Source organism: Strigops habroptila, chromosome 17 (genome assembly GCF_004027225.2).
Source record: "Strigops habroptila isolate Jane chromosome 17, bStrHab1.2.pri, whole genome shotgun sequence".
NCBI lineage: Eukaryota > Metazoa > Chordata > Aves > Psittaciformes > Psittacidae > Strigops > Strigops habroptila.
Genome location: NC_044293.2, coordinates 1,908,466 through 1,935,514, shown reverse-complemented (window position 1 = coordinate 1,935,514; position 27,049 = coordinate 1,908,466). Strand labels below are relative to the sequence as shown.

The 27,049-nt window shown below is 40.3% G+C and overlaps 1 protein-coding gene across 1 annotated transcript in view; it reads left to right on the top strand.

Moving 5' to 3' along the window:
* The window catches only part of SIK2 (salt inducible kinase 2), a 48,260-nt gene extending 22,338 nt beyond the window's left edge, over positions 1-25,922 (top strand). The window contains exons 5-15 of the mRNA XM_030505363.1: positions 7,998-8,122; positions 10,275-10,398; positions 12,379-12,599; positions 13,197-13,349; positions 15,764-15,928; positions 18,680-18,908; positions 19,371-19,655; positions 19,832-19,995; positions 20,604-20,720; positions 21,353-21,444; positions 22,248-25,922. Coding sequence (XP_030361223.1) covers positions 7,998-8,122; positions 10,275-10,398; positions 12,379-12,599; positions 13,197-13,349; positions 15,764-15,928; positions 18,680-18,908; positions 19,371-19,655; positions 19,832-19,995; positions 20,604-20,720; positions 21,353-21,444; positions 22,248-22,824 — 2,252 coding nt within the window. The 3' untranslated portion in view covers positions 22,825-25,922. The remainder of the gene's footprint in view (positions 1-7,997; positions 8,123-10,274; positions 10,399-12,378; positions 12,600-13,196; positions 13,350-15,763; positions 15,929-18,679; positions 18,909-19,370; positions 19,656-19,831; positions 19,996-20,603; positions 20,721-21,352; positions 21,445-22,247) is intronic.
* The last annotated feature ends 1,127 nt before the right edge of the window (positions 25,923-27,049 follow it).

Genomic DNA, 27,049 nt, shown 5'->3' with positions numbered 1-27,049 from the left:
ATATAGCCAATCAGGCTGAGAAGTCCCAACCCAAACCATTCCATGATTTCTGAGTTGTAGATCACTGCTGGATTATTTTACCCTTAAATTTACTCTCTGGCATCCCTGAAAAGGATGAACTGAAAATGTATCCCGATCTCTACTGCTTTCTGTAAGGATAAAATTGCAGAAAAGCATTAAATGTACCAGCAGCTCTCTAAAAGATTCACTCTTTTGTCTACGGATTATATGGACAGTGTCCTTAAAGATTTTAAAGAAAAAGTTAACACCTGTTTAACTGGTTAGCATCTGTGTCGCAAAGATTCACCCCTCTCTCTGCAATACTACAGCAAACATTGGGAAGACTAGGCAATTAATTCTGGGGATTAACTTCACCCTCAGGAAAAATCTTTTAAATCCTTTCAAATCATCTTACCAGAATGTGAAATCTACACAGTCTTTTAAAATAAGCACTCATCTTTGAGATAAAAAGTATTGTATATGTCTGTTGCTTTTGTATTCACCTTTGATTTTGTATGTACATTTAACACATTCATGCCTGTTCCTTTACCACCACATTCCTACCTCTAGCATCTTTTTCACATGGTTTAAGAGTTTACAGAAAGGTTAAGTAATGCACAAATTAAAACTGAGGAGAAGGAAAATACAGCTATGTGATTACCACAACCATGATTTTTATAGAGTGTTAGGCTACTGTTTGTTGTCAAATCTGAATGTAAGGCAAGGATTTTTGGGGGAGAAGGAAGAGTGTGGAAAACAGATTCTCTAAAGCTAGAGAGGGAAGCCTATTAATCTGCTCTTTGGCACGTTCTCTGTATTTCATGGCTCTTTAGCATCTCAGAGTGGGAATTTTACAGCAGCTTCATAAAAGCTGTAAAAATTGTTATTTAATGCTTTATATAAATTAATAGCAGAGCTTTTGCAGTAGCCTCTTTTTCATTTCATTTGATATTAAGCTGTTTATGGTTATCTTTTAATTTTCTCTATACTCTGCTGTGGGCTTTTGTATTAATGTTAAACTGTAAAAAATATTAAAAGCTACCGTCAGTTGAAAAGGGTTTTGCAACTGTTGTAGCGGGAAGATGCAGTTCTGGTATAAGTTCTTATTTAGGGCATTTGATACCTGAAGAAAGCTAAAGAAACATTTTGGGATGGACTTTAAAACCAAGTGACCCAAGTATAATAACTAATAACATTGACATTGAATTGGTGGTGATGTCTCAGAATTCTGAAAACTAATAGGGCCACCCACACTGTTAGCTCACAGCTGTTGGTAAATAGGCTGTGAATTTGAAAGTAAATGGGTTTAGGTACTTTTCTGAGATTTAATATAGCCAGTTCATCAGCGCCACCATTTGTAGTGCATTTTTACTTTTCTCATTTTTGATAAACTTGCATTTATTTCTAGCAGCTACTGACAATCATAGCACCTGGAGATCTAAGATTGATGTACACCTGTATTTACCAGGACAATGTATGGCTTCAGTAAATACCGTGTCTAAGAGCTGCAAGTCACATGGACCCCACTTACTATGAGTAACTGAACTAAAGATAAGGGAATTTTTGTGCTATTGTTCATCTATGTATTCTTTCCCTGCCTTCTAATCTGCCACTCTTCTCCCCATTCTCACCACCACAGTCTATCCCTTCCAGTTTCTCTTCCTCTGCATCAGTGTTCTGCACTGTAGCTTGTCACGTTCAGCCTGGCTAGATTTTAGAACTCCTCAGGTCTCAATTGCACTGGAGCAGGGCTGTATTCAGAAGTATGCTTATCATGGATGTCCGTAGCACTGCAGGGATGCAGGTTCCCTGCCTCTCTGAACACTGCAGTGCAAACATGACACAAGCTCACAAAAACACTACTTCAAAGGCATCTCAGGAGACCTGTTAACCGAAGAAAGGTTAGCGACATGGACTGTTCCATTGCAGGGAATTTCAATGCACAGGTTCTCCATGGACTCAAAAAAAAAACCAAACCATTGATAAATTGTAGTTACTAGATTCCATCAGCTGCTGCTGTCTCTTTCCTCCTCTTAGTTTTTTTGTGCTCTACCTCTGTATTACAGAAAGTTAATTACAGGTGGGCTGTATGTAAATGATCACATTAACTGGCAGTGATTTATATGGTTGGATTCTTTCATGTATTTTTGTCAAGCTTTATCAGGTTGATAGCAATTCCTGTACCCAGCTTTGGTGATAAAGTAGCTGGAGGACAGTTGTGACTGCTAGAAACTTTTGTAGTGATTTGTGCTGAGTCAGTTGTTTTATTTTTCTATGTAAAGGAGACAGATGATGAATTCCACAGAATGGTTTCTCTGTGATTTTGGAGTTACCTGGTGCTGTGCAGGCCCCTGAGTACAGTCTCTTCCAGTGGTTCATATTCCTCATGGTTCATCGAACTGTGGAAGAACAAAGGGCAGCCACGATCACAACTCTGATAGCTAGAATTACACTCTAATTTGAATTAATGTAGCAATTGAAAAACAACACAGTAGAAGATGAATCATTTTGATAGAAAGCTCTGCAGTGTCAGTGTTTGCATTGGGCCCCAGCACTATGTACAGGGCTGTCCCTTGCTGATCACTCCAAGCAGCTATAAAATCCACATAGATACTCCTGGCCATTCCAGGCTCTTCCTAACTTCCAGTGGACCTCTTGATTCATTCTGATGCTTCTAAGGCTTTCCTTGAAGCTTTCACTGTTTAAAAACATTTTTTAGTCAAATACAGAATAAGATTAAAAAGGAGTCTTCCTAAAGCTGTGAGCTGATGAGACTACCACCTTTTATGCTTAAAGGAGGCTGGACTGAAATGTAATAGTTTTGTGTTAATACTGTTTTATAAGGAAGAGAAGAGATAGAATTCAAAGGATCTTTCTTTTCAGTCTTAGTAACAGGACAAGAAAGAGAGGATGAGTAAAGATCTTGAGGTGAGAGCTTTGAGAGACTGTTACTTTCTAGAAGATACTAGGTAGTTGGGAGCAAAAGCCTCGAACTTAAATTATAGCGTGCATAACATAAAAGAAGGTATTAATCAGATAAAATGTCCACTGGGAAGGTTGCAGGTGAGGAATGCCATACGAGGCAGTCTCCATCAGGTTTGACATCAAATTTGTTTTTAGCACTTGGCAAGGTAAACCTTCTTTGTTCTTGTCAAAGTTACTGCCTGTAGATAGCTGGATTATTCCTGTATCCTTTTGGTGTTTTTCGAAGGAATCGTATGGCCTGGATTTCACTTACTGGTCACTGTTATTCTATGCTGTCATCAAATAAAACTCGCTCGTTGTCTGCACAGTGAAACATCTGTGCACTCGTGAAAATTAAATCCAGCTTTGAATTGAGGATGGAATAGTGAGCTTCTCTCTGTATACTTCCAGCCCCACAAAACTGCCAGATTAAGATGCCTTTATAGATGTCTGCAGAAATCATGCCATCTTGATGGTAAAGCTACTGTGTTTGAACCAGATCAGGTAGGAGAGACTGTTATTTTGAAGTAGGTTGTAGTGCTGGTTTGTCTTGCTGGTGGACAGTAAAATATGCATTGACGTCAGAACTGGCTGATCAGCATTCAGTTCATGAAGTGGGTCAGGTTTGTTTCTAACACACTCGTACCTTTCTTTTATCAGTACCTCTCTCCCGATTATCTCCTTTGCTTACATTACTATTATAACAAAAGATCCATAAAGCTCTACAAAGCCAGGCAGATTGAATTCTGTTGGTAATTTTAGGAGAATGGATTAATTATAGTTCTGAAGCTAAGTATCCCTTCTAAAGGATTTTTAGAGGTACAAATTAGAGACTACCTCATATTGCTAGATGCACAGCAGAAGTTGTAGTGGCTCTGGCAGGGAGCTTCCATTTCTCAAATTGCAAACGGGTCTGAAATCTTAGTCTGTTTCCATTTTTAACGGGAAAGCAGATTCCATTTAAATGATGTATGTTCAAAAAATTATACCTTCTAAAATCAAGATTATTCTAAAGGGGGTAATGAGATTGAGAAAGAAAATACCACAAATGTTGAGAGCCAATATTTGCAGATTGCACAAACACAGAGTTTATTCAACTGAACACAATGCTGCAAATGATCGTATTTTTTTAACGTGCAGATTCAGGCAAATGTTAAGATGATCACTGCATTATATAATCTCAGTCTTCTGGTAATGAGTCCAATTTCAGTCCTTTCAGAATTCTGTGGCTGGCATATGTTTTTTTGAGGGCTGGCACATTTTTCCCTTAAACATCAGTAATGGTCTTAAAATCCGTTTCTCTGGAATGAGAAATCTTAACAATGTTCTTCAGTTAAAAACAGTTACCTTTGATCCAGAGTGATTATGGTAGATCACCAATTGCAAAGTAGAAACAAGGTGAAGTGAGAGGAGAGAAGGAGAGAGTAGTGATTGTTTTGTTCTTAATTGAATCCTGGCCATTCTAACACTCCAAAAAGTGGGACAACTAAACTGACAGTGCGATAATTAAAGATTGAGGAAGCCCAATGGACCAAGCATCCAGTATCCTATCTCAATCCTGAACTTTTTCTTTGAAATGGTTTTCATGAGTATTACAAATTCTTGAGTTGTTAACAAATGATTTAATGTCCTTTGAAGAGTCAATTGTAGAAAGCGTAATGGAAACAAAAAAAGGTAACTGTAATAATTTATGTACCCTAACAAATATGCTGATCTCGCTGCACAGGTAATTATTTTGTCCAACAATAGAATATAATTTGATTTCTAAAGATAAGAGGAGATTGCGGAAATGTGCAACACTGGTTTTAAGTCCTGGGTTACATGAAAAAGTCCAGTATGAATTAGGAGGTATCTGGCTCTTACTGTGCTTTGTATCATCAATGCATGCTCTTTTTTCAGCAGAATTCATAACTGAAAAATCCTGACGTTCCTTTCCCATATAAAAGGGAAGAAATTAAAGTTGTAGAGTTGCAGATTAAAGACAGAATAAAGGAACTGTTTTCCAGGTTTATAAGATACATGCTCCTCTAGACAAGGCACACAGACTCATGAGGAATTCTGTACTGATCCATCTAGTAGCGACAGGGAGAGTGTACCATTTTCTGCAGTCTGTTCCCCTCATGCTTGTCCCTACCCCCAAGCCCCAGCAGCTGATATCGTTGTATTAGTGCTTATACAGAGTGCATCCTTGGCTGCTGCGTCTATTATCAATGTATAGGTCTTTCATTTGTGGATTTGCCTAATAAAACTTGATCATCTATGCTGTCACAAGACCATCAGATGCAAGTCAATTGCTGTACCAGTCAGGCACTGTCTCAACAGCATAAGTTCTGTAATTCTATTGCTCAGATAGGAAAGAGCCTTGCAGGGATGATGCCATTCAGTTCCAAGATGTCCTTGCTCTTGAGCTACTTTTGGTAACCATAAATAAAACTACTGTGTGTTATGAAATTAAGCCTGTAAAGATAATAGTAAAAAAAACCCCAAATCCTAATTGTAGCATAAACCTGAAGCTTCTCTTATATTCATCAGTCATACTTCAAGACTGTTCTACCTTTTGCTGTTCAGATTTGTTCATGTTTCTTATTGAAGTGGATTCCATGTGTTCATGTTCACCAAATCACTAACTTTAAATCCAGTCTGGATAGTTTCACTTTCTTAGGAATTGACATCTTGTGTATTTCCAAGCAGGTCATGCTTTCTATAGCTGTGCTTACAAACGTATGTACATGTACTTGTAAATCAGATAGAAAGATTTATGAGGGTGGCACCTGAGTAGGAGCTGCAGTTCAGAGATATTGATATTTATCTGCAGTACTAAGAGGATGTTGAAAATCTGGCAAATTTAAGCTAAATGAAAGGACAGATCAGATTTAATGACACCTACACAGATGGCAAAATGCTTCTGAGAGAAGAAATTGCTTCATGTCTCCTGAAGTATTGTCAAGGTTGCCAAGCCAATTATGTGTGAAGAAAAACCTCCTCAAAGAGAATAAAAAAACCCTCACAACAAAAGTCTAGCTGTGATAGGAAAAAGGCAGGTGACATACAGTGATTGGGGGTTTTTTTTGGTAGAAGATTTTGTTGTTTCCCCTCTGTTACTACAGCTGAAGTTGCAGTTGTTTGGGAACTGAAAGAGGATGGAAAAGGAAGGATGGCATGAATGTGTTTTCTATGTAGACTTAGAATCTGAGCTGACCTTGGCCGTTTGCACCTCCAGAGTATGGTGACATGCCCGGATGCCATTGCGTAAGTGTTCATGCAACTGTCGGGCATTCTGTGTGCTTGCAGAGCATGACACTCTTATGGATGTCATGTGTCTGACCTTCAAATAGTCTTTCTGGCACTGGAGCCTTCTTACTTACAGGCAGTGGGGCTCCTCTTTATGAATGAACTCAAAAGTTCATTGCGCTGAGATGGGTTATCTGATTTTCTGACTTTGAGCTAATACAGTCACCTTGGGCTGATGTTGGAGATTTAACTTCTTGAGCGTGCCGCATGTACCAGATATCAGTGCCGCACTGTATTAACGTGCCTCTGAGGTATTCAGCGCTTGACAGTACTAAATCAATGGCCTGATTACTGTTTATCAACACTGTTGACTTTCACATGATTCCTTAAGTCACACCAGCCTGCGGTAATACTCTACAGGAGCCTGGTTAGCTACAAGGGTAAAAGCATAATTACCTTAAGAAAAAGAAACTCTCTCTCCTTGAGAACTTCTCCTTCGTTGCTTTACTATTACCAGTATTTGTTGTCACAGAGAACATATGGGGTGGCCTGCACTGCAAAAGGACTAAGCAGTACAGAGTGGTAATGCTGGCAGCAACAGGGAGAAATGTTGGTTTCATTGAATTCCATGAGAAAACACTAGACTTCAGCAGAGCAATTATTTTGATTCATGGTATGAACAGGTGTATCCAAACACTGTGCTCCAAAGGCTTTTATTAAAAGCCTGATGAATAAGAGCCTTGTGTATAAATATTGAGGATTGTCATGGAAGGAGTGTATTCAGAATGGGTATCTGCAGTGGATGCTGGCAGGAAGAGTAAAGAATGCTGAAGAAAATGATGCACGCACTAAGCAAAGGGAGCAAGAATGATGGCAGGATGTAAGGGGAACTGGAGGATCTGGGCACCAGGGAGTGGTAACAGCCACCTGAAACTCTGCATGTTGAAAATAGCCGGTTTCAGTTCAGTCATTAAGCCAGCTTCCTCCACATGAATGTTGTTTGCTGTATTGTTCTAGGGGGACAGAGGAAAGGCAACCTAGCAGAGCAGCAACAGGGGAAGTTAAAAAAAAAGACTATCTGACCTTATGTCTCTATGCAATAGTGGCTGTCATTTTGCTTTTCACTATTGGATTATTGCAAATGGTGACTAATACTGAAGTCCTATGGGACCTGTGTCTGGTCCCACATTAAGCCATGAAAAGAAACATTTAAAAGAACTGCTTTGTTGTGGGATGGTAAATTTCAGTTGTATATTGAAAAGGCTGAGACAATTCCAGTAGCAGAGTTTCCTTCCTAGCAAAAGGCTTTCTTTTCCCATGCTTGTTGCTTTTGGCAGAGTTCCTTTCTCTCATCTCCAAAGTTGATGCTTTTGTTGTCAGAATTTGTTGTGTATTCAAGGCTAGAGAGCACCTAACGAAAACTCAGGAAATCTCAGATCCAGCACTGAATCTCAGATATCTCTTGGCAAGTAAATAAGCTCATATGTATGCATGATTGTCAGTTTGTTGAATTTTAGTGAGAGCTGTTTATAAACTTGGATTTAGCAAACTGGTAGAAGTTTACTCAAAACTCCTACAGGTTGTGAAGTTCTGCAGAGTGTTTTATTAATTACAGAGCTGTCATGAAAATAGCAGTATAGGACATTCAGCATCCCAATAGATATTTTCAGGGGGAGTACGGGTAAAAGGAGTTGCGATAGAGCCTTTCATGAATGAAAGTGGGCTTTAAGGCCTAGTGCATATCATTATTCCTTGTCATGTAGCTAGAGTTGGGAGTTACTTGCCCTTTAATTTCTCAACAGATTTTGGTTTTGGAAATTTCTATAAGAGTGGTGAGCCTCTGACGACATGGTGTGGAAGCCCCCCGTATGCAGCCCCAGAGGTCTTCGAAGGACAGCAATACGAGGGACCCCAGCTGGATATCTGGGTATCATTATTCTTTTTTTAACTGGATTCACGTAAACTTTTAGGATACTGGAACAAAGGAATCATTCTTGATTTTTCTTAAGCTGCACACTAGCTGTTCTGCTTCAGCTTTATTTCTTAGGTGTCATAAAACGCCTCTTAACATTAAATGGAAATGAAGTTACCTCTCCAGGTGTCTATTAAATGTACACTGTAGGTATATGTTAGCCCACTAGATGAAAAGCTCTAACTCCTCCAAAAGCTCTCCTGGCTGAATGCGTGAACTTTGCTTTTTTCAGTGCATTTAGTATCTTCTGCGTTAAGTGGCAATTGAACTTGTAAGCTTGTAAGTTCTTCATGAGGTTAAAAGGATTCTGAGCCACTGAAACACAGGAGAGATAACGACTGCTTTGCTCTTTGAGCTGGAAACAAGCATATTTGTGTCAGAAACATTTCTACTAAGGCAACTGCATGGTTTTGAATCAGTGTGTCTCCATGCATACTGCTCTAATGGAAGAGGATAGAGAGCACAACCCACATTCTTATGAAATGGAAAGGAACTAAAATGAACTAAAGAAGTGCTGTGCACCCTTGATGCATTGTCAGAGACCGCCTTTCACTCCTAATCTGATTTTGTTCGGGATTGTTTTTTTGTTCAGTTGGAGGGGTTTTGTTGTTTTCTGGTACTTAAAATGACAGATTCATATCCTAAAGCAACCAGAGACAGTTCAGTTCGGCAGTCCCTGCTCTGGCATCAGGTCTGCAGTGATAATATTGCACACAGCATTACAACACAGGCACTGACATTTTGCCCAGAGCCTGTTACACAAACATGGAAAGTCACCTTTCAGCTGCTAATCAAATTTAAGTTAATCTAATTGCATTAACAATGTAAATAAGAACCATGCTTTCAGATACATATGATTGTGTGGATGCATGTATTTATACACATGCACACACACATACATATGTAGCTAGCTTCTTAGGAAAAAAGGCTACAGTCTTTCTGAACCTTCAGTAACTGGTAAATAAACACACAGCAGATCTCAGCTACGCTTACTGTTTCAAGTAGCACAGGCACTGTTTGACTCAGAAGTGAATCTCTGAATTTTCATAAATGTTCTTTAAATATATAACATTCTAAATCATTAACAGAATCTGCCTGCCCATGAAGAGAAGCACACATATGTTTAGCATAAAAATCATAGTCATCTTCACTTATCTTTTAGGATGACTTAAGGATTCTTTATCTCTTCGCAACATTCAATGACAGGGTCAGACTGCTGAAACTACTAAGCTTGCAGGAAGAACGCAACGATCCACAATTCAGTTTTTTGGCAGGTTAAGGAAGGAAGAAAAATTACTTTCTAAAATAAATTTTTCATTTTAAAACTTTTGTGTACTTACAAAGTTTTAAATGAAAGCTTGCTTTTTCCCCTTGGGAAATCCAGTGCTGCGGCTATCTATGCCAGCTGATTGGCATGAGGGTCTGGTGTGGTTATTTCATCTAGTGTGGTGCTGTATTTTTTTGGCATATACTTTAAGACTATTTCCACTTGCAGTGCCAATTGACTTGCACACTTTCAAAAGTTAGCCTGGCAGTTGCAGGAGAGCTCTTGCCCAGATTGTCTCCTTTTGCTCTTATTAAATAATCCCTCATGCTCAGCACTGCACACAGCAGTGCAGACCTATTAGTTGTGTTCTCCTGAAGCTGACTGTTCAGTTACCTGTGTGCCTCACCCAGGCTTTTGCAAACTGGTAAATGTAAAAGGTTACAGTTTCTTATTTCAAGCGGCTCCTGTCTGAGGTTTGTTTTTGTTTGAACAACTCTGAGATTAATAAAACGTATCTCGAATTCTCACCTGAAGTTGGGACTCACTTTTCAGGTATCATTCAGTCATCTGCGTGGAGCTTCCTGCTAGCAGCCAGAGTCTCTAACCCATTACACTTCAGCTTACCTGCTTATCAGCACAAGGTACTGCAAGACTAGCCATTTTGGGTTAGCTGAGTGTTCTTAATGTTTAGGGAATCTTCAGAAATCTAACTCCTTTTTGTATAAATTTCCTGTTTCTGCAGAATATAACTTGATTTTTTCTGTGACAGGATTTGGCTAGCCAACCTCAGAAACCTAACTTGTAGCTTGAAAAATGAAAGTAATATTCTCTTTCTTACAGAGCATGGGTGTAGTTCTTTATGTTTTGGTCTGTGGAGCGTTACCTTTTGATGGACCAACACTCCCCATACTGAGGCAACGAGTTCTTGAAGGAAGGTTCAGGATCCCTTACTTTATGTCAGAAGGTAACAATGCTCTTGGTGTGGTAAATCTTGAGTAAATTCTAGAATAATCTCTGTTGCAATACAGCAAAAGGTGGTGCATCTGCATGCTAGATTATGGTATGGCAGATTGTTCCTGTTCTAAAGAAACACAAATAAGCCTAGATGAGCTGTATGCCTTTGCACTTAGCCTGCTGCTAGGCAAATCAAGATATATTTCCCTGTACAAGGTGTGGAGATTGCAGTGTGGCTGTACCCATGGACAGAGAGCTGAAATGGTAGCTGAAGGAAATCTCATCCTACAGTGAACAGAAATACAGGGATGTGGGCAAGAAGCACATTTGTGTGCAGCAATTAGCTTTCTTCCTGCGAGGCCATATATATTTTAATATAGGAAGACAATATGCTGAGAGCAGTATCACTGTCAAACCTCCGTTGTGTATTGGGTGTTTCTTGGTTTTTGACAGTCTGCTAAACAAAAGCAACAAGTGCACAACCAGTTCATATGCCAGGATCTCACTGTCATGTATCTGGCACTCTCACATGTGACAGAGATTTCTCCCTCACTTAATTGCCCCATCTGTTGGGTTTCACTCTCCCTCATGCCTGTTCAGATAACAACAAGTGGGGCCATTTTTCACAGGGCTTGATGGTGTTCTTCAGCTTCCTTATATTAAAGGGTCTCTAAACCAGATGACTTCAAAACAACCTCCCTGAATCAGATCCTCTTTTGATATACTACTACTGTGCTTTTCTTCAAAGTGAATTAAAAATATGTTTTTCATCCCTGCTGTTAAGGGTTCTATACTATAAAACATTCTGGCCTTCCCCTTTTTCTTTCTGGTGGCGTGTACTCCTGCACACCACCTTGGAAAACAGTCACTGTCGTGTAGCTGTAGGGCATTTGGTTGCTTTTAGCAATGCTATTATGGAATCATGGCAACCCTTCAGCATCCTGGGCACATTTGTGGGAGTGCTGAACTGTATTGTGTTTCTGTGACTTTGCTGACATGGGTATGCAAGCTAGACCCAGGTATCTTTGTGTGAATTGCAATCATTGCTGTGACTGCAGTGTAGATCAGCTGTTTCACAGGCTGTTTGCTGTTCCCCTTGCTGGTCACATGGTGATGCTGGGAATGGGGAAGGGTGTGAAAACAGGAGTAACAGGAATAAATAGCCAGAAATCTCTCTCTAAGCTATTTGTCATAACTACCTGAATGGACTGACTTGTAACTACTGTACTGTAGCCGTATCATGGTCAGCTAGAAACGCATGGCAGATTGGTAAGCTCCCTTAAAGGAATTTACATTGACTTCCTATCATATACAAACTGCATGTTCATCTTTTGTGCCCTCATCTTCCAAAACCCAACTGAGATCCGAAGAAAAATGTGATGGTTTTAGGGTTGTCCAGCATGTAGTAGCAGAAAGCAGCAATGGTTTGGTTTGCTTAGAATTATTCTGGGACCTAAAGCTACTGATAGTACTTTGGTCCTAGAATTAAAACAGATCTGCCTGCAGATCCACCAGCTACTATTCACAACCACAGTGACATTATTTTTACCTTTGCTTTTGTGACCACTAGTGTGGAATTAAAATAAATAAATTCAGACACTAACCCTAGTTTTGCCAATCCCTTGTTTTAGAAGCCTGGACAAGCTAGTTCAAACTGCTGGAGAAGGATGCTAATTAGTCCCCACCACACTTCACAGAGATTATTTGAAGCTTTATTGGTTAATGTTAGCACTGTACTTAGAACAGCACAAGCAGCTTCAAAGAGGTATTAAATATTACTATTACCCTCATGTGGGAGCTGTGTAGAAGGAATGGCACTTGTTAGCCATATCATGCATTTAAAGAAGTTGGGGTTTTGTCCTTCTTAATGTGACTAGAGATTGTTTTAAGGAAATGTATTTAGTGCAGAAGTTAGGTAGAAGTAAGGCAGTTTCCTCTTGTCATGCTCTGTAATGGTAGCAGGTTGATAATTTTCTTTTTTCCCCAACAGAGTGTGAACATCTGATTAGAAGAATGTTGGTCCTAGACCCATCCAAACGGTTAACTATTGCTCAGATTAAGGAGCATAAGTGGATGCTTATAGAAGTTCCTGCGCAGAGACCTATTCTTTATCCACCAGGAGAGGAGAATGAGCCTTCCATTGGAGAGTATAATGAACAGGTCTTACGGCTAATGCACAGCCTTGGAATAGACCAACAGAAAACTATTGAGGTAAAGTAGACTCAAACAGATATTCGTCCCTGGGTGGAAGGTTTCCTGGTTTGTTTTTATGACTAGAACTTATTATCTGAGTTGCCTGCAACGTTCTTTATTTCAACAGTTGGCGGAAAGACGGGAAAACACAAAACACCAAAGCCGGAGCTATATTTTACTTGGTTAGACTCTAGCAAGGGCAAACATTTTAAACATGCTGTGCTGCTGCCCTTCTGTCCTAATGCTGTCTGTGCCAGCAGACTAATCAGGAAGAGGAGAGACATCCCTCCAGGAAGTTTCCTAAAAAATCATCCCTAGCAGAGAGAAGGCTTATGTGTTATGCAAACATTGTGCAGTAGGCCCACAGACAACTTCACCCGTGTACCTTATGCTGACTTGCCACTAAACCAAGGTTGATGCTTTTCTTTGTCTGGCATGGCACTCTGGTTTGAAAAAGCTTTCTCAATTCAGAACATTTGCCCACCCCACTGCCTCTTAAATAGCCTCCGTTCATCCCACACACCCCCCAACAATTCTTTCTTCTCCCTGGTCTCATAGAATATAAAGATAATACATATTTGGCTGTACTCACACTTTTGTGCTTCTCTTTTTCAGTCTCTGCAGAACAAGAGTTATAACCACTTTGCTGCTATTTATTACTTGTTAGTGGAAAGACTCAAATCACATCGGAGTAGCTTCCCTGTGGAACAGAGAGTTGATGCTCGTCAGCGTCGGCCAAGCACAATTGCTGAGCAGACAGTAGCCAAGGTAATTTTCTTGGTCTCACTACTAGCAGAGATGGGCTTAAGGCTATGCGAGACATTCTTCTCTTTCAAAATGGTGTTTCTACATAGATTCACTTAGAATCCATTGCTGTTTTCTGATTTCTGTAGTATGTACCCTTGCAGTATTGTTTTGTAAAGGCTTTTTTGGATCTGCCTCCTGTCAGAACTGCTTGATGACAAATCATCATCAGTTGTTTGGCATGCCTCCTACAGCTGCTGCTGCTGCCTCCTCCCCACCCTGGGGTGGGGTGAGGAGCAGAAAGGAGGTTTGAGAGAATTGGTGAACGTTCAAATGAGAAAGGAAACTTGACTGCATTCTCAAGTCCAAAATCAAACTATGGTTTTAGCTTTAACGGGTATCCACTTGGTTTAACCTTAACTCCCAGGTTAAGTACTTGTGCTTAACACATCACTACACACCCATTTCTGAGAATTTTAAGCCTTTTGCTGGGAAGTCATGGGTTAAAATGTTAGAGAAATACCATTTCTGGAGACTGTGCAACACTTGGAGTATCTTCAGTGTGATTGACAAACAAGCTGTTGAATTTATGGAGAGCAGTGCTAGCATGGGGGCTAAAAGCACGCAGGCTCTGCTTAGCGTTATAAACATAGTCGCTCTAAAGGGACCTGTTGAAAATAAAATTACTTTCTCCCCTGCTGTTCTCTAGATACACTTTCTGACTCCCATGAAATGAAGCATGGCAAAGAATAATGAGGTATCCAAAAGAAAATATTAAGAACAACCTATCAGGTTAAGATGCCCATTCATTGTAATATCTTAAGTGCCTGATAAAAGTATCATTATCACGAGAGTCTTAATGGCTCAAGACTCAGAGATTTGTCCCTAAATAATGTCATTTCTTTTAAGATTTGCACTGCTTTTTCCTCCTGTGACCCAGCAATAGTCCAGTTTCATGGGAGACTTCGCAGCACGGCTGCAAAACCTCTGTGTGCATAGAGCCAATGTGATGACTAATTGATTTTAAGACTTAAGGATGTTACGTTTATTTTATCAAGAGCAATTCTGGGTGCTCCTTACATCTGGTACCAACCCTTGTATTGCAGAAGGCTGTCTACTTAGTATCCTTTCTGATTATACTGACTGATTGAGCACAGGCTCCAAAGCTATTCAGTCTTTTTCCCTAGTAATTTTCTTCAGAAAGAAAGGTCACATACAGTTTATCATGTCTTATTCCAATAATTCTCAGATTTATTTTTTTTTTTCTCACATGTTCGTTTCATTAAGATACTCAAATACAGCTTTTGATTTCTATTAATACATAGCTGGAAACATGAAAGACTTGGCCTAAGATGACTCAGATTTATTGTGGTCTCAAGTAAATATTCTTTCAAGTTCACAGCCTCCTAGGTACTCTATTGCTGCTGTATAAAACAAGTGCCCAGATCATTGCCAGGAGACATCACAACATGCCGCTCCTTTTCACCTGAGGCAGCAAGACACTACTTGGTTTTGGATTCTGATGAAATGAAAGCCAAATCACTTCAGCTATGAAAACACAAGTCCAGGAATAATATGGCTGACAAAGATTAAAACCAGCTCTTTTCTTAGATAGTAGTTCTAATGATAGAAAAGCAGTATTCAAAAGCAGATTATTAATCATAAGATTTATTAAAAGCAGGTGGAGACAGATGAACAAGGATGAAGAAAACCAACCTGCTCTTTCTTATTGTACTAAATTCCTGTATTTTATAGCCATATTACCACTTTTTCCTTAGGACTGAAAGCAATCTCGCAGTTATCCTAACAAGATAATTTGTTTTCACACATGGTGGCACCACAGGCTCCTGTATAAGGCTACTTGTTTCCTTTTGGACAGGCACGTTGCATGTATGCTGCACTTCAGGAAATTAAGGTTAAAAAACAGTGAAAGTCACTGTTTTCCTAATTGTGCAACACTTGGCTTCCCTGAGGCACACCTCTCCCTTCAACAGTGCTCCCTCTCTTATACCTTCTTTCGGGTCCAGCCTGCTCCATTCTTTCTCATGCTTTTTCCTACAGGCATGTTAGAAAAAGTCACTGAAACTAGGTAATATTAATGGATTTTGTACAGAGTGTAAGAAGGATTTCTAGTATTTCAGAAGGTGGAGGGCACTAGAGGGTCTCTAACACTGTCTTTACTGCTAGTAAGTGCTCAGCTTCAATAAGTAGCCAGCTTAATGACATTTGGGGTTTGGTGTTTGTGTGTTTTGCAGAGGGTGGTGCTTTTTTTCAAGTCTAAAGACTAAGAATGTAATTCATAAAGAATATGGAAATAAGTCTGATACTTCTCCTTCTTTGAAAATGGTCTAGTTATTGTATATTTTTAATTTGTGACCTTGTATGTTGTTTTCTACCTAAAATTGTTCTGGTTTTGGATTTCTTAAAATCTTTTTCAGGCACAAGCTGTGGTACCTTCTGTTAACTTGCATTCACAAAATGCAAGGTTGTTGCAGTCTCCAGGCCTTCGCTCTGCTTCAGGAGCAGAAGCCTTTTCATTCCCTCCATCCAGCTGCCAGGGAGAGACAGCATTTATGGAGGAAGAAAGAGTTGAGACACCAAAGGTACAGCTTAAAATCACCCTACTGTTTTGTCAAAAATCATTAAGACTAAAACAGATTGTTGCCTTTTAAATTACTGTCCAGTAAGAGCACAGCTAGTGGTAGTAGCTGTAGCTCCTCAGTAAGTAATGGAAGATCAGTTCCTTCTGACAGGGTTCAGAGCTCATCATCCTAGAACAAAGCACTTGCAGAATCAGGGCCAGAGCATTTGCTAATCCAAGCTAATATCACTTCACTGATTTTAGTATGCCTCCAGTTATCTGGACACTTGTAGTCAGCTGAGCTGGAGAACCCTGATGCTTCTCTCTGTTTTCAGTAGCCTTTTCCTCAAAGACCCAATGTTCTCAATCCGCTCCAAGGCACTGTTAAGCATATGTTGTCCACAGAACTCTTGCTGGTCTCCAGCAGGTTCTCATTCCTGGGTAACCTCTCGGGATAGACAGCAAGTCAAATACCAAGACCTTTTGTATCTAAACACTTGACTGTACTAAACACATTCCTTGCACAAGCTGGACAAAAGACATTGTGCCAGTTTCCCTAAGTTAAAATACTCTCCTAGTGTCAGAGTTTTAAGTATTCCAGATTCTTTTTCTACTTCTCTCTTGCATATAACTTTCAACAGCTGTGACTTTTTCTGTTCATTAGTCTCCCTTCTGTATTCTTTGCTTACATTCCAATCTTATCACGTTGTCATTTGCAAAAGAAAAATCAACCTAGTGGTTGGGGTTTATTTCTTCTTCTCATGTATTTTTAAGAGCCCTGAAGATACCTCATATATAGCTTCTAATACAAATGGTTCACTGCTGGTTATCTAGATTAAATTACTCAGCTACTCATCCAAAAGTTCAGACAGATGAGAACAGGAAGGCATAATGGAACCTTAACTGTAAGCTTCCACTGCCAGTTAAAGCAATTAAAATACCATGCACTTAAAATTCCGTATCTCTGCCAATTTCATAATAAGCCAGCCAGAAGTGTTACATTTTTATTAATTTGTATGTTGAATAGTAAATAGCCAGCAGGACCTTCTGACTGTCAAAAACTATTAGAACTGCAGCATCCCAAATAGGTTGCAGCGGTTCTCGGCTAGGCCATTCCTGTAACTAGGAATGCCTGTAAAATCTTCACTGGAGACCATGTGAAATTGCAGCTCCATCTAATGGGTTTTGTTTCCTGTAATCAGACTGGAAGACTTTGTGTAGGCTTTCCACACCTCCACAGTTAACAGACTTAACTGAACTCTAATAGGATATGACGGCTCCACAGCCCTACAATGTAGGTTACAGCTTAAGTCTCTGAAGGGAGCTGTAGTCTGATCCATTTTGCCATTCAAGTCTGAGGTCTGTGACAATACTCTGCAGGGCAGCAAAGACTAAGTGTAATACATGGGAGTTAGTAGTTAGAGCTTTTCTGAGGGGGAAATAGCTTAAAATAACTACGTTTGTTAAATATATTAGTATTCTCATTAAACTTTTGTTGTTCTCTCTCATATCACATCACATAACTTTTAATTTCAGCATAATGTATTTTGCCTGGTGCCAGCTAGGGGCTTGATTTCACGCTTGCCACTTTGAAGCTTTTATTACTCGCTTACTGGTTAGTTACCAACACTAGGAGTGTGGCCCTGGTTCTCATCACTGTTTTAAGTAACTCCTTGTGTGGTCTCTTGGAGCTACAAAGCAAAAAGCAGTTCAAAGACATTTGGAAATTAACATTTCAGACTTTATTTTGCATCCCCTTTTGCTTTTATAGATGCAGTTTGGCCAGAGTAGATCAACAAATGGTGACTATGTAAGGTGTCAAATCACAAGTGACTCAGGAACTTTCAGTGTCTTTAGTATTACAGAACAAAGGCTTCCAAGCTCTGATCCATATGCCATGGTAAACTGCAGAGAGCCAACTGCTCACATGGTATTGGTTCTCTGTTGCCTTTCCAGCAGTTCAGTGAAACAGTCTTTCCAGTGCTTTTGCTGCTGGATCAGTAGAAGGCATTTGAATGGCAAAGTCGCAAGTGGAAAGCAACATGTGCAAGAAATTAAGCTTAAAGATATAATCCATTGAATTAAAATAGAGGCAGCAGATCCAGAATGTTCCTGTGCAAGCATCATCATTTTACTGATGGGCAAAATATTTATAGCTATTTCTTAAGACTTCTTTAAATATTTTCCTAGAGTACTACCAGTACCTGTAACAGTGTCAGGTTTTATGCTAAATGTGTTGTTTCATCCATATTTTACCCAACCTGATCCTACCACACCGGTAGGAGTGACTTGTGCAATGAGACACTAATTAGAGCTTCTAAAGTATTATAGAACAGAATATCTACTTCTTAGTGCTTATCTAAGCATGATAAAGGAGCACAGTAGGCATAGTAAGGGGAAACAACAATATTGTACACTCCATAAATATTAAATATTTGTGGCTAAGCTGGCAAAGGTTTTTAATAATGCTTAAAAAGAAGAAAAACAAACAAACAAAAACCCCAATCACCACAAAGAGAACATAATACTGTGGAAATAAGAGTATTTAGATCTAGAGAGTTGAGTATTAAGAGAATGTCAGTGGTGAGCCTACCTGGAGGGAATTGTCTGTCACGTTAAATTCTTAACCAGTCTTAACTCAGTAGATTATAGGGAGGTTTACACACTTTAAATGTCCAGGCTTCCTTCATGATAGGCAGAGGTTTCTTGCACTTAGAGGTAATGTTCTGTGCATGTAATTGAAAGCTGTCCATCTTTTCCCTGTGCCATTTAGGTAAACGGCTGCCTGCTGGATCCCGTACCTCCCGTGACGATTAGGAAAGGATGCCAATCATTGCCTACCAGCATGATGGAAACTTCTATTGACGAAGGAATAGAGACAGAAGGCGAGTCAGAAGATGACCCTGCACAGTCATTTGCAGCCCTACATGCAGCTCGCTGTGGGAAGCGACGTCACACTCTGGCAGAAGTTACCAACCAGCTGGTGATGATGCCAGGCACAGGTACAGAAGTTAGCACGGACACCTCAAACCTCATTTCCTCCTCTCAGCACTCAATCTGATACGCCCAGGATGAAAACCAGTAGGTTTTAAGAGTGACAAGCACAAATCAGAGATGTTTTGGTTTTGTTACTTAGCATTTGCTATAAAGGCTAAAGGGGAAAAAACCACCAAAATCCACCCCGAAAGCTGCTGTACAGACAGCGTAAAACCAAAGCAGCAAGTATACAGCTTGCTACAGTCATGTACAACCCCAATAGCAACTAGTAAAGTCTGGCAAGTTGGTTTGTTTTTTTTCACATAACTAAATGCCCCAAATCATTCATCCCCTAAAGGTGTGCTGGCAGAGGAGGACGTTGGGGAAACAAAAACCTCTGAATTCTCAGGTATTCCTGAGAATAGCACTTCCTCTGCTTTGCTAAATTACTGCAGCACTTTCATTCTGGTTTTTGGTTTCTGTCACAGGGAAAGTCTACTCATTGGATGAAAACTCATCTCTGGGCAGTATTGATTCAGAGTATGACATGGGATCCGTTCAGAGAGAAACTAAATTCCTGGAAGACACCCCTTCCTTGAAGGAAATGGTACTAACTAACCAACAAGCACCCAGAATGACACCACCTTTCTTGGGTCTGAGACCTGCCAATCCAGCCATGCAGGCACTTGCCTCTCAAAAGCGAGAAACCCACAACCGCTCTCCTGTCAGTTTCCGAGAGGGGCGCAGAGCTTCAGACACATCCCTCACACAAGGTAATTATAACCATTGTCATGACACATTATACCTAGATGTGGTAGTAAACGTAGTCCATACACAAGAAGCACCAAGCCACCTTGTAACTTGGTTGTTGTTCAGCTTATCTCACATTTGTTGTGCTAACCCGATACGAATTACCTGATTTTCTGACAAGGGTTTTGCTCTTGTCCAGGAATTGTAGCATTTAGACAACACCTCCAGAATCTGGCACGAACCAAAGGAATCCTGGAACTGAACAAAGTCCAGTTGCTGTATGAACAGATGGGATCAGAAGAAGAACCTTCTCTGACATCAACTGCCACCCAGTTGCAGGACCTCATTAATAGTCCTTCACAGGTACAGAAATCAAGCTCCATCTTTCAGATGCTAACGCTTTGGGACAGATAAGGAGAGGGGTAAGGTGTTCTGGAGATCTGACAAGAGCTAAAGTTCCCTCTTTTCCTTTCTGTCTTCTGCAGACTAGAGAATGGGCATTTGCAGGCTAGCCTTTACCATCCTCATGGTGTCACAGTGAGATGGCCTTGTGAGCTTTCCAAATCCAACACTTTATTATATGGATGCCTACTCCATGCATAACCTCTCAAGCATTACTGAAAGCTTTTCACCTTCCATGTTGAAGGTGTGAAATGACAGCTGCGCAAAAGCGCTTTCGGAGTTTTGGACAGTTTTCTAACCATGTACATTTACTATTTCAGAGGGCGAGTCAGAAAATTCATTATATATAGTATCATTTTAGCTACAGGTGTACCTCTGCCATTTTGCAGCAGAGATAGTTCAAAGCTTTGTAATTTAGGCTCCCTCACCATGCAGTGAAAAGTGGTGAGTGACACCAAGACCAGTCCATACGGCAACTATGAAACCTCTGTCAGGGGAAATCCTGAAAGAAAGGGTTGAGGCAGAAAAGCTTTTTCTGGGGATGAAACTTGTTCCTCTTCTCTCTGCAGGAGGAAGGATCTCAGCAGCAGCAGGAAGCTGCATCTGCTTTCCCTAATGGTGCACATCCCCCATTATTACCGAGACGACAGAGCTTAGAAACACAGTACTTACAACACAGGCTCCAGGTACCATACCCCCCCTCCACTGAATTAAACCATCTGCTGTTACTAGACAGCAAACTAGCCTTTTAGATCTTGCTACTCGAGATAATCAGTCAAAGGCTAAATTAGTGGAGAACAGCTGAATTTGAAATTACACTGAATTTCTGCCAGACACTCACCCTCATATATTACTGTGGTTTTCTTACTCAATCTCTTAACTGTATAGTGTTACTAAAACAATTTCGAGTTAACTGCTAGTGAATACCTATTATCAGTGTTGCACCCCATAAAGGTTATGGGGTTACCCCCATAAAAGAAGGGTTACCCCCTTCTTTTTATACAGATTTTCATATAGCTTTAGTTTAGAAAAAAAAACAACTTCTTTTCCCCAGCTTGCAGCTTCTCTTTCACTTGGGAAGAAATCTTTCAATAGATTTTTATCTTACCATCTATCAAGCAAAGATATTCTTTGTCTAAGAGTTAGAAGCCAATAAGTGGTAGGGGCTGTGGTTTTAGATAGCAGGTCTACTGAGCTTCTGAAAAGTGGAGCTTGGGCAGTTACACTGCCATAAGGATAGACAATCTTCTTTCACTTGCTTTCTGGACTAATGCATTGAAATCAAATGCAATTTAAGACAGCATTGCTTTTCTTGCAGAAACCTACTCTACTATCAAAAGCTCAGAATACTTGCCAGCTATACTGCAAAGAATTGCCCCGGAGTCTGGAACAGCAGTTACAGGAGCACAGGTAAGAGGCTTTCAAACTATGCAGATACGTTATTCATTCTTACTCTCGAGAGAAATAAAAGAACTGGAACAATCTTTGTCCAATTATAAATTCTTTCAAAAAGGAAAGCTTCACTTTAAAATGTCTAAGGGCACAGTCCCCCTTTTAAAAGAGGGGCAACAGTCCAGTTTACAAATGTCTGTGCTAGGAGCTCTTTATGAGCTAACACTACTAGGATGCAGGTGAACAGCAAATACCTGCCTACTTCAGTTAGTGCTAATGAGTGTGTAGAAGCATGGGAGGAAGCTACCCTACTACTAACATGGTCATACTTAATTTCACCCTCATCCTCCAAACCACCCACTGTTTATAACCTACATATTGCAGTATGTATGGTAAGTCAGAACATGGATTGTGTATTTCTGCCTGTTGGGAAGCCCTGCAGTCACTGAGGTATTTCCTGTCTCATTCCCATAACGCAATAATTTTACAGTACAGGAAACCAACTTTTTCTTGTTGTATAACATCAGTTTAGAAATGACGCTCCCTCTGAAAAATTTGTGTGTATATAGCCAAGATTTTAATTGCCAATTCACTAGGTGATTAAAAAGGTTATCAAAAGGAGGTCTAAAAACACACCCTGTGCGTGTTTGCTGAAAGATTCTGGTCTGCTCTAAAGTTTAATAGACAAGATTGTCCAGAAATTTTCCAATTCTGTACTCCACTTCCTGCTAAACTGTTTGAGTGACTAGCATGCAGGACTCATGCTAGTGGCTTAACACTTCAAAAGGCAAAAATAATTGCTGTTTATGTCCTTGATTCAGGCTGCATCAGAAGCGACTCTTTCTCCAGAAGCAGTCCCAGCTGCAGGCCTATTTTAACCAGATGCAAATAGCTGAGAGCTCATACCCAAGGTCAAGTCAACTGCCACTTTCATGCCAGGAGGAGCAGCAGCAGCAATCAACCCAGTTCAGCTTGCAGCAGCCTCTGAGCCCTGTGATGGAGCCCTCCTCAGAACAAATGCAATATGACCCCTTCCTCAGTCAATACCAGAAAGTACAGCTGGATCCACGGCCACCGTCCCAGATCACCAGCTCATCACGGTTGTCATCACCAGTTCAGGTGCAGCAGCCGCCACAGTCCTTACCATATTCATATCAGACTTGTGAATTGCCTGTTGTCACCTCTTCTGAGCCAGACTACCCAGACCAGTGCCAGTATTCCATGGACCCAGCACAACAGAGCAGTGTAGCATTGCCCGACAGCCAGAGCAGTTCTGCATCTCACGAGTCCCAGTCAAACTATGATGCATTAACCCTCTCAGAATTGCCTGGACTTTTTGATTGTGAAATGATGGAGACTGTAGATCCCCAGCACAGTGGCTATGTCCTGGTGAATTAATACCATGGGGTGACTTAACATGAGTGGAAGACAGGACAAATGGAGAAGCATGTGAATTTTTTGGTTTTTTCGTTTTTACCCAAAAATTCATGGTAATTTTTCAACCCTTGAATTAACAGGGGAACTAAAAATCCACCTGACTGGAAAAAAAAAAGCAGGAGGTGGCAAGAAGTGTTTGGCCACTAGCCCCTCTGGCTGATGGCAGGGGCTAGAGAACAGATAGTGCAGTTTCATCCCACACAGGACTAGTTTGCATAGGAAGAGGCAAAAAAAAGGTGAATTTTAGAGCCCCTTCTTAAATATATTAAAAAAAATTGGGGAGTTTGTCAGCATTCATCTAACATTCACTTGGAGAAATGAGAATGAGTGCACATTGTATTGTACTTCTTGGCAATAAAAAGCAATAGTTTTCATTGAAATTCAGGGTAGATTTGGGTCTGCGCTGATGGCAACTGTAATATTCTTGAAACAGTAGCGTGAGGTGGAATTAAAGGAGAGTTGCACTTCGGCATCCAACTGCTGGTTAAGCTGCTGATCTGGAACTACTTGATGGTAAGTCTCCATGATCACCAGGCATCTCAGGCAGCCTCCGCTTCCTCCTGCTAGCAAGTAAACAGTATTTCCCAAGCCTGCCAAGGAACTCCTAATTGTCCACTAAGTGAAGCTTCTGGATCTCTGCTAAGTGACATGTTGACTTTGTCAAAAGATACCTGGAACTGACACAGGGCACCACAGTGGTTTGTAGAGACCTCTGGGTGGGGATGAGAATACTGAAGTGTAAAGGATTAGCTAAGAGGGAGATAGAAGGTAAGAAGTACCATGACAAAAATCAAGAGCTCCAGCCAATGACATTTAAAACAAAAACAAAAATATCCACCTGGGTGGCTTTTGAAATCAACCCGTTTTGCAGGCAGGCCTTTGTGGAAGGCTCTGTCTTGGAGAAGTTCTGATCACTGGAAAGGATCCATCTGTCCTTCGGTTGCATTTTAAAAGCAAGCAAACAAACTGTATTTTGAATTTGCAGTATGTGTTACTGGTGGTTTATTGAGCTTTGTATATTTGGACAATTATTTAGGGTTTTAGAACTTAAGGATAAAAACAATGAGCTTAAAAAACAATGAGCTTAAAAAAAAACAAACCCTGTGAAGTGATAGTGCTGTGCCTTTTTCAGTTCTTTATCAGCCTATATGCTTTTTTCTGAAGAAAGTAGACAATGCCCCATTTATATCCTTGCTATAGCCAAAGTCCCTTCAGAGCACACGTTCCACCATGTGGAACATGTTTTAACTTTCTTAGTGTTTTGATTGCTTATGTATATATAACATTGAAAGTATTGCAGCAATATTTAGCATCACAAACTGTTGATGTATCAACCATTTCAAGAAATACTAAACTCAACAAGCAGTTGTGTCTTCAGAACTTTCAGTCATGAAATGCGAGTCATAGGAGGAGGATTGATTAGGAATCTGCAGAACGTCTAGATCTCTAGTTTGGGTTTTGTCTCTAGCCTTTAATTATTGTGGGACATTACAGGACTATAGACAAACAAGGCTCACAGCTGGACAGTTCAGCCCGTTTCTAAGCAAACATTAAGCACAATTGCAGATTCATTAAAGCACAAAGAATGGCAGAGAAACTGTGCTGATCACATGTAGGAAACATCACTGTTTGCTGGAAAGTTGGGTGAGCTAAGGCCTTTGATACTACAAATAATGAGAGTGTAGCAAGGTGGACAATCAGCCAGTGTTTACAGCAATAAGACTACATTTAAAAGTTGAATAGTAGGACTTTAGTCACTGCATAGTAGGCTGTGTGAAGGAAGGAAGGGTTTAACGAATGACAGAAGCACCTTGCTTCCTATATACTACAATTAGAGAGGCAACTCCTGTTTGCTATGTAGCCTGCTCTGATATATCGGTCCAGTTGTGCAGCTGGACTCAATCCATAAGTGCTCAGCTTCTACCTCTGATTTCACAGTGATTCTCAAGGCATCAGCAAAGGAGAATTTAAAGAACAGGGATCACATCCATACACTACTTCTGCAATGCAAGACAAAGAGGGCAAGAAAGCTCTACTTTAAATAGCCAAGATAAAAAAGTTTTTTGTGTTCTTTCCCTTCAAAAGGAAACTTCTCTGACACAGCTATCCCACAGAAATCCCTATGACACTTTAAGTGACTAACAAAGGGAAGAGAAACAGCTTGACAAATACTGCACCATTTCACTACTGCAAAACGAGAAAGAGAGGCAACAAAGACTCCTGTCCTTTCATTCCTTCTTCCCTACCCACAGCATAATAAACACTTTCTGAAATTTTAATATCTGACCAACCCCTCGAGGAGCTATGTGGAGAGAACTGCTAACAGGACACACACCACCCATGGAGACAGGCCCAATTCTGCGCCAGGAGCTGGATTATTGCCATAACTATAACCTCTTCCTTCCCCATCCAACTCCAGGATACCGAACATTTCAGGACTCAAATATAAAAATAATACTGTTATTGAGTTCTGCAATTCATTTATCAGGATGTGCCAATTAGTCTAAGCTCATTTGAGCTTTGCAGTGCTGGTAAGGGGAAAGCTACAGTGTTTCTTTAATACAATTTAGACTGACTCTTCCCCTCAACCAAAAGCATATTTAACATTTCATGTAATTTCCTTCAAGCCAATTAGAGTAAAAGGCTTCTAATACAGCAGAGTATCCATTGGGCACCACTTTGTACTACTTTGAAGTGGCTTTTATGTTCGAATCTGTTATGTCTAACATTAGAGAACTGTGTACACTACTGTTGAAGTAATTATTAGCTTTATTATCTTCTATTACAGACTCCTTTGAAGAGACTTTGGTGTGATGTATATGGGGTAAAAATTTCATATGGAGAAAAGTGCAATATGTGTGTGTGTGGTACGTTCTTTAATGTATTTTTTTAAGGAGTTAGAGGGTTTAGTCTCTGCTTTGGGAAAAATGCACTAGTTTTGTGAGCTCCAGTTTGGCAAGTTCATCTGTAGTATTTACATGCAACTGATATGCTGGACTCTGTAAAGCAGTTACAGTGTATTAATACAAAATAAAGAATATGTGCATTTCATTTTTAAATATCTAGCGAGCTAAAGCAGCCCCTGCCACTCTTCTGTTCTTCTTAGCAGCCTCTATGTAGTATATTGAGGTTATTTTCTCTCTGAGGCACCAAGCTACAAATGGCAAAAAAGAAGATTAATGTCTACTGCAAAGACTGGATTTTCTAGACTGAAGTTTGCTTCCTATCATTTTGAATACTTGGGGTAGTTGATACCACTGACTTCTGAAGGCAAATGTGAATGGACAAAGCACTCTAATAGCTTCAACAAAACAAAAAAACCCTGCATTTCTTTACTGCCTGCTATGCCAGGGCATGTCAAAACACTTCAGGAGCATGTCTCCAACACAGGCAAGGTCACCCGTCAGTCTTTAAGGCAGACCAAAGAATCATGGGCCACTGCAGTCTTTTGCAGAGACTGGAAAACTTTGTGCCACAAGATTGTTACAGTACTTTCCACCTTCAGTAATAGAAGACTCATTCAAAATTACTTAAGATGAGATCAAAAAACAGTAGGCAAAACTGGGGGAAAGTTTTCTTCTGTAGAATCAGAAATGAAACGATTACACCCATGTTTTCTGTCCTCCCCCTTCTCTGCTCAGATAGCAAGTTTGAACTGGCCTGTAAGAAACCTCCCGAGATGCAAAGCCCCACTCCCAAGAACAGAATAACATACAGATATTGATGAATTGCGTCCTGTTAACTAAAAACCTTTTACCCTGATCTGGAATGTAATAGGCTTACTTTGACTTAGCTTAAGACAATATAGGGCTTTCCTAGAGGCTTCTTTGCTCCAGAACTGTAAGCAACACAGCAGTGAAAAATTCATCTTGCTCTGTTGCTTGAAGCACTACAGCACTCCTGTCCTGTTGAGGGTGAATCTCAGAATCATTTAGGTTGGAAAAGACCTTAAAGATCTTCAAGTTACCTGATAGGCTAGCACTGCCAAGTCCACCACTAAACCATGTGCCTAAGTGAACCACGTCTGCTCTCTGGTAATTTAGGCAGAAGGCTTACATTCACGGAGAGAACGGGCAATTCCAGAAGAGGCTCCATGGAAAAGCAAAATGCAATGCTGTTCACAGAGGGAGCACCATCAGAGACCAGAAGGTAACTATCAGAAACAGTTACCGCTCTTCCACAGGAC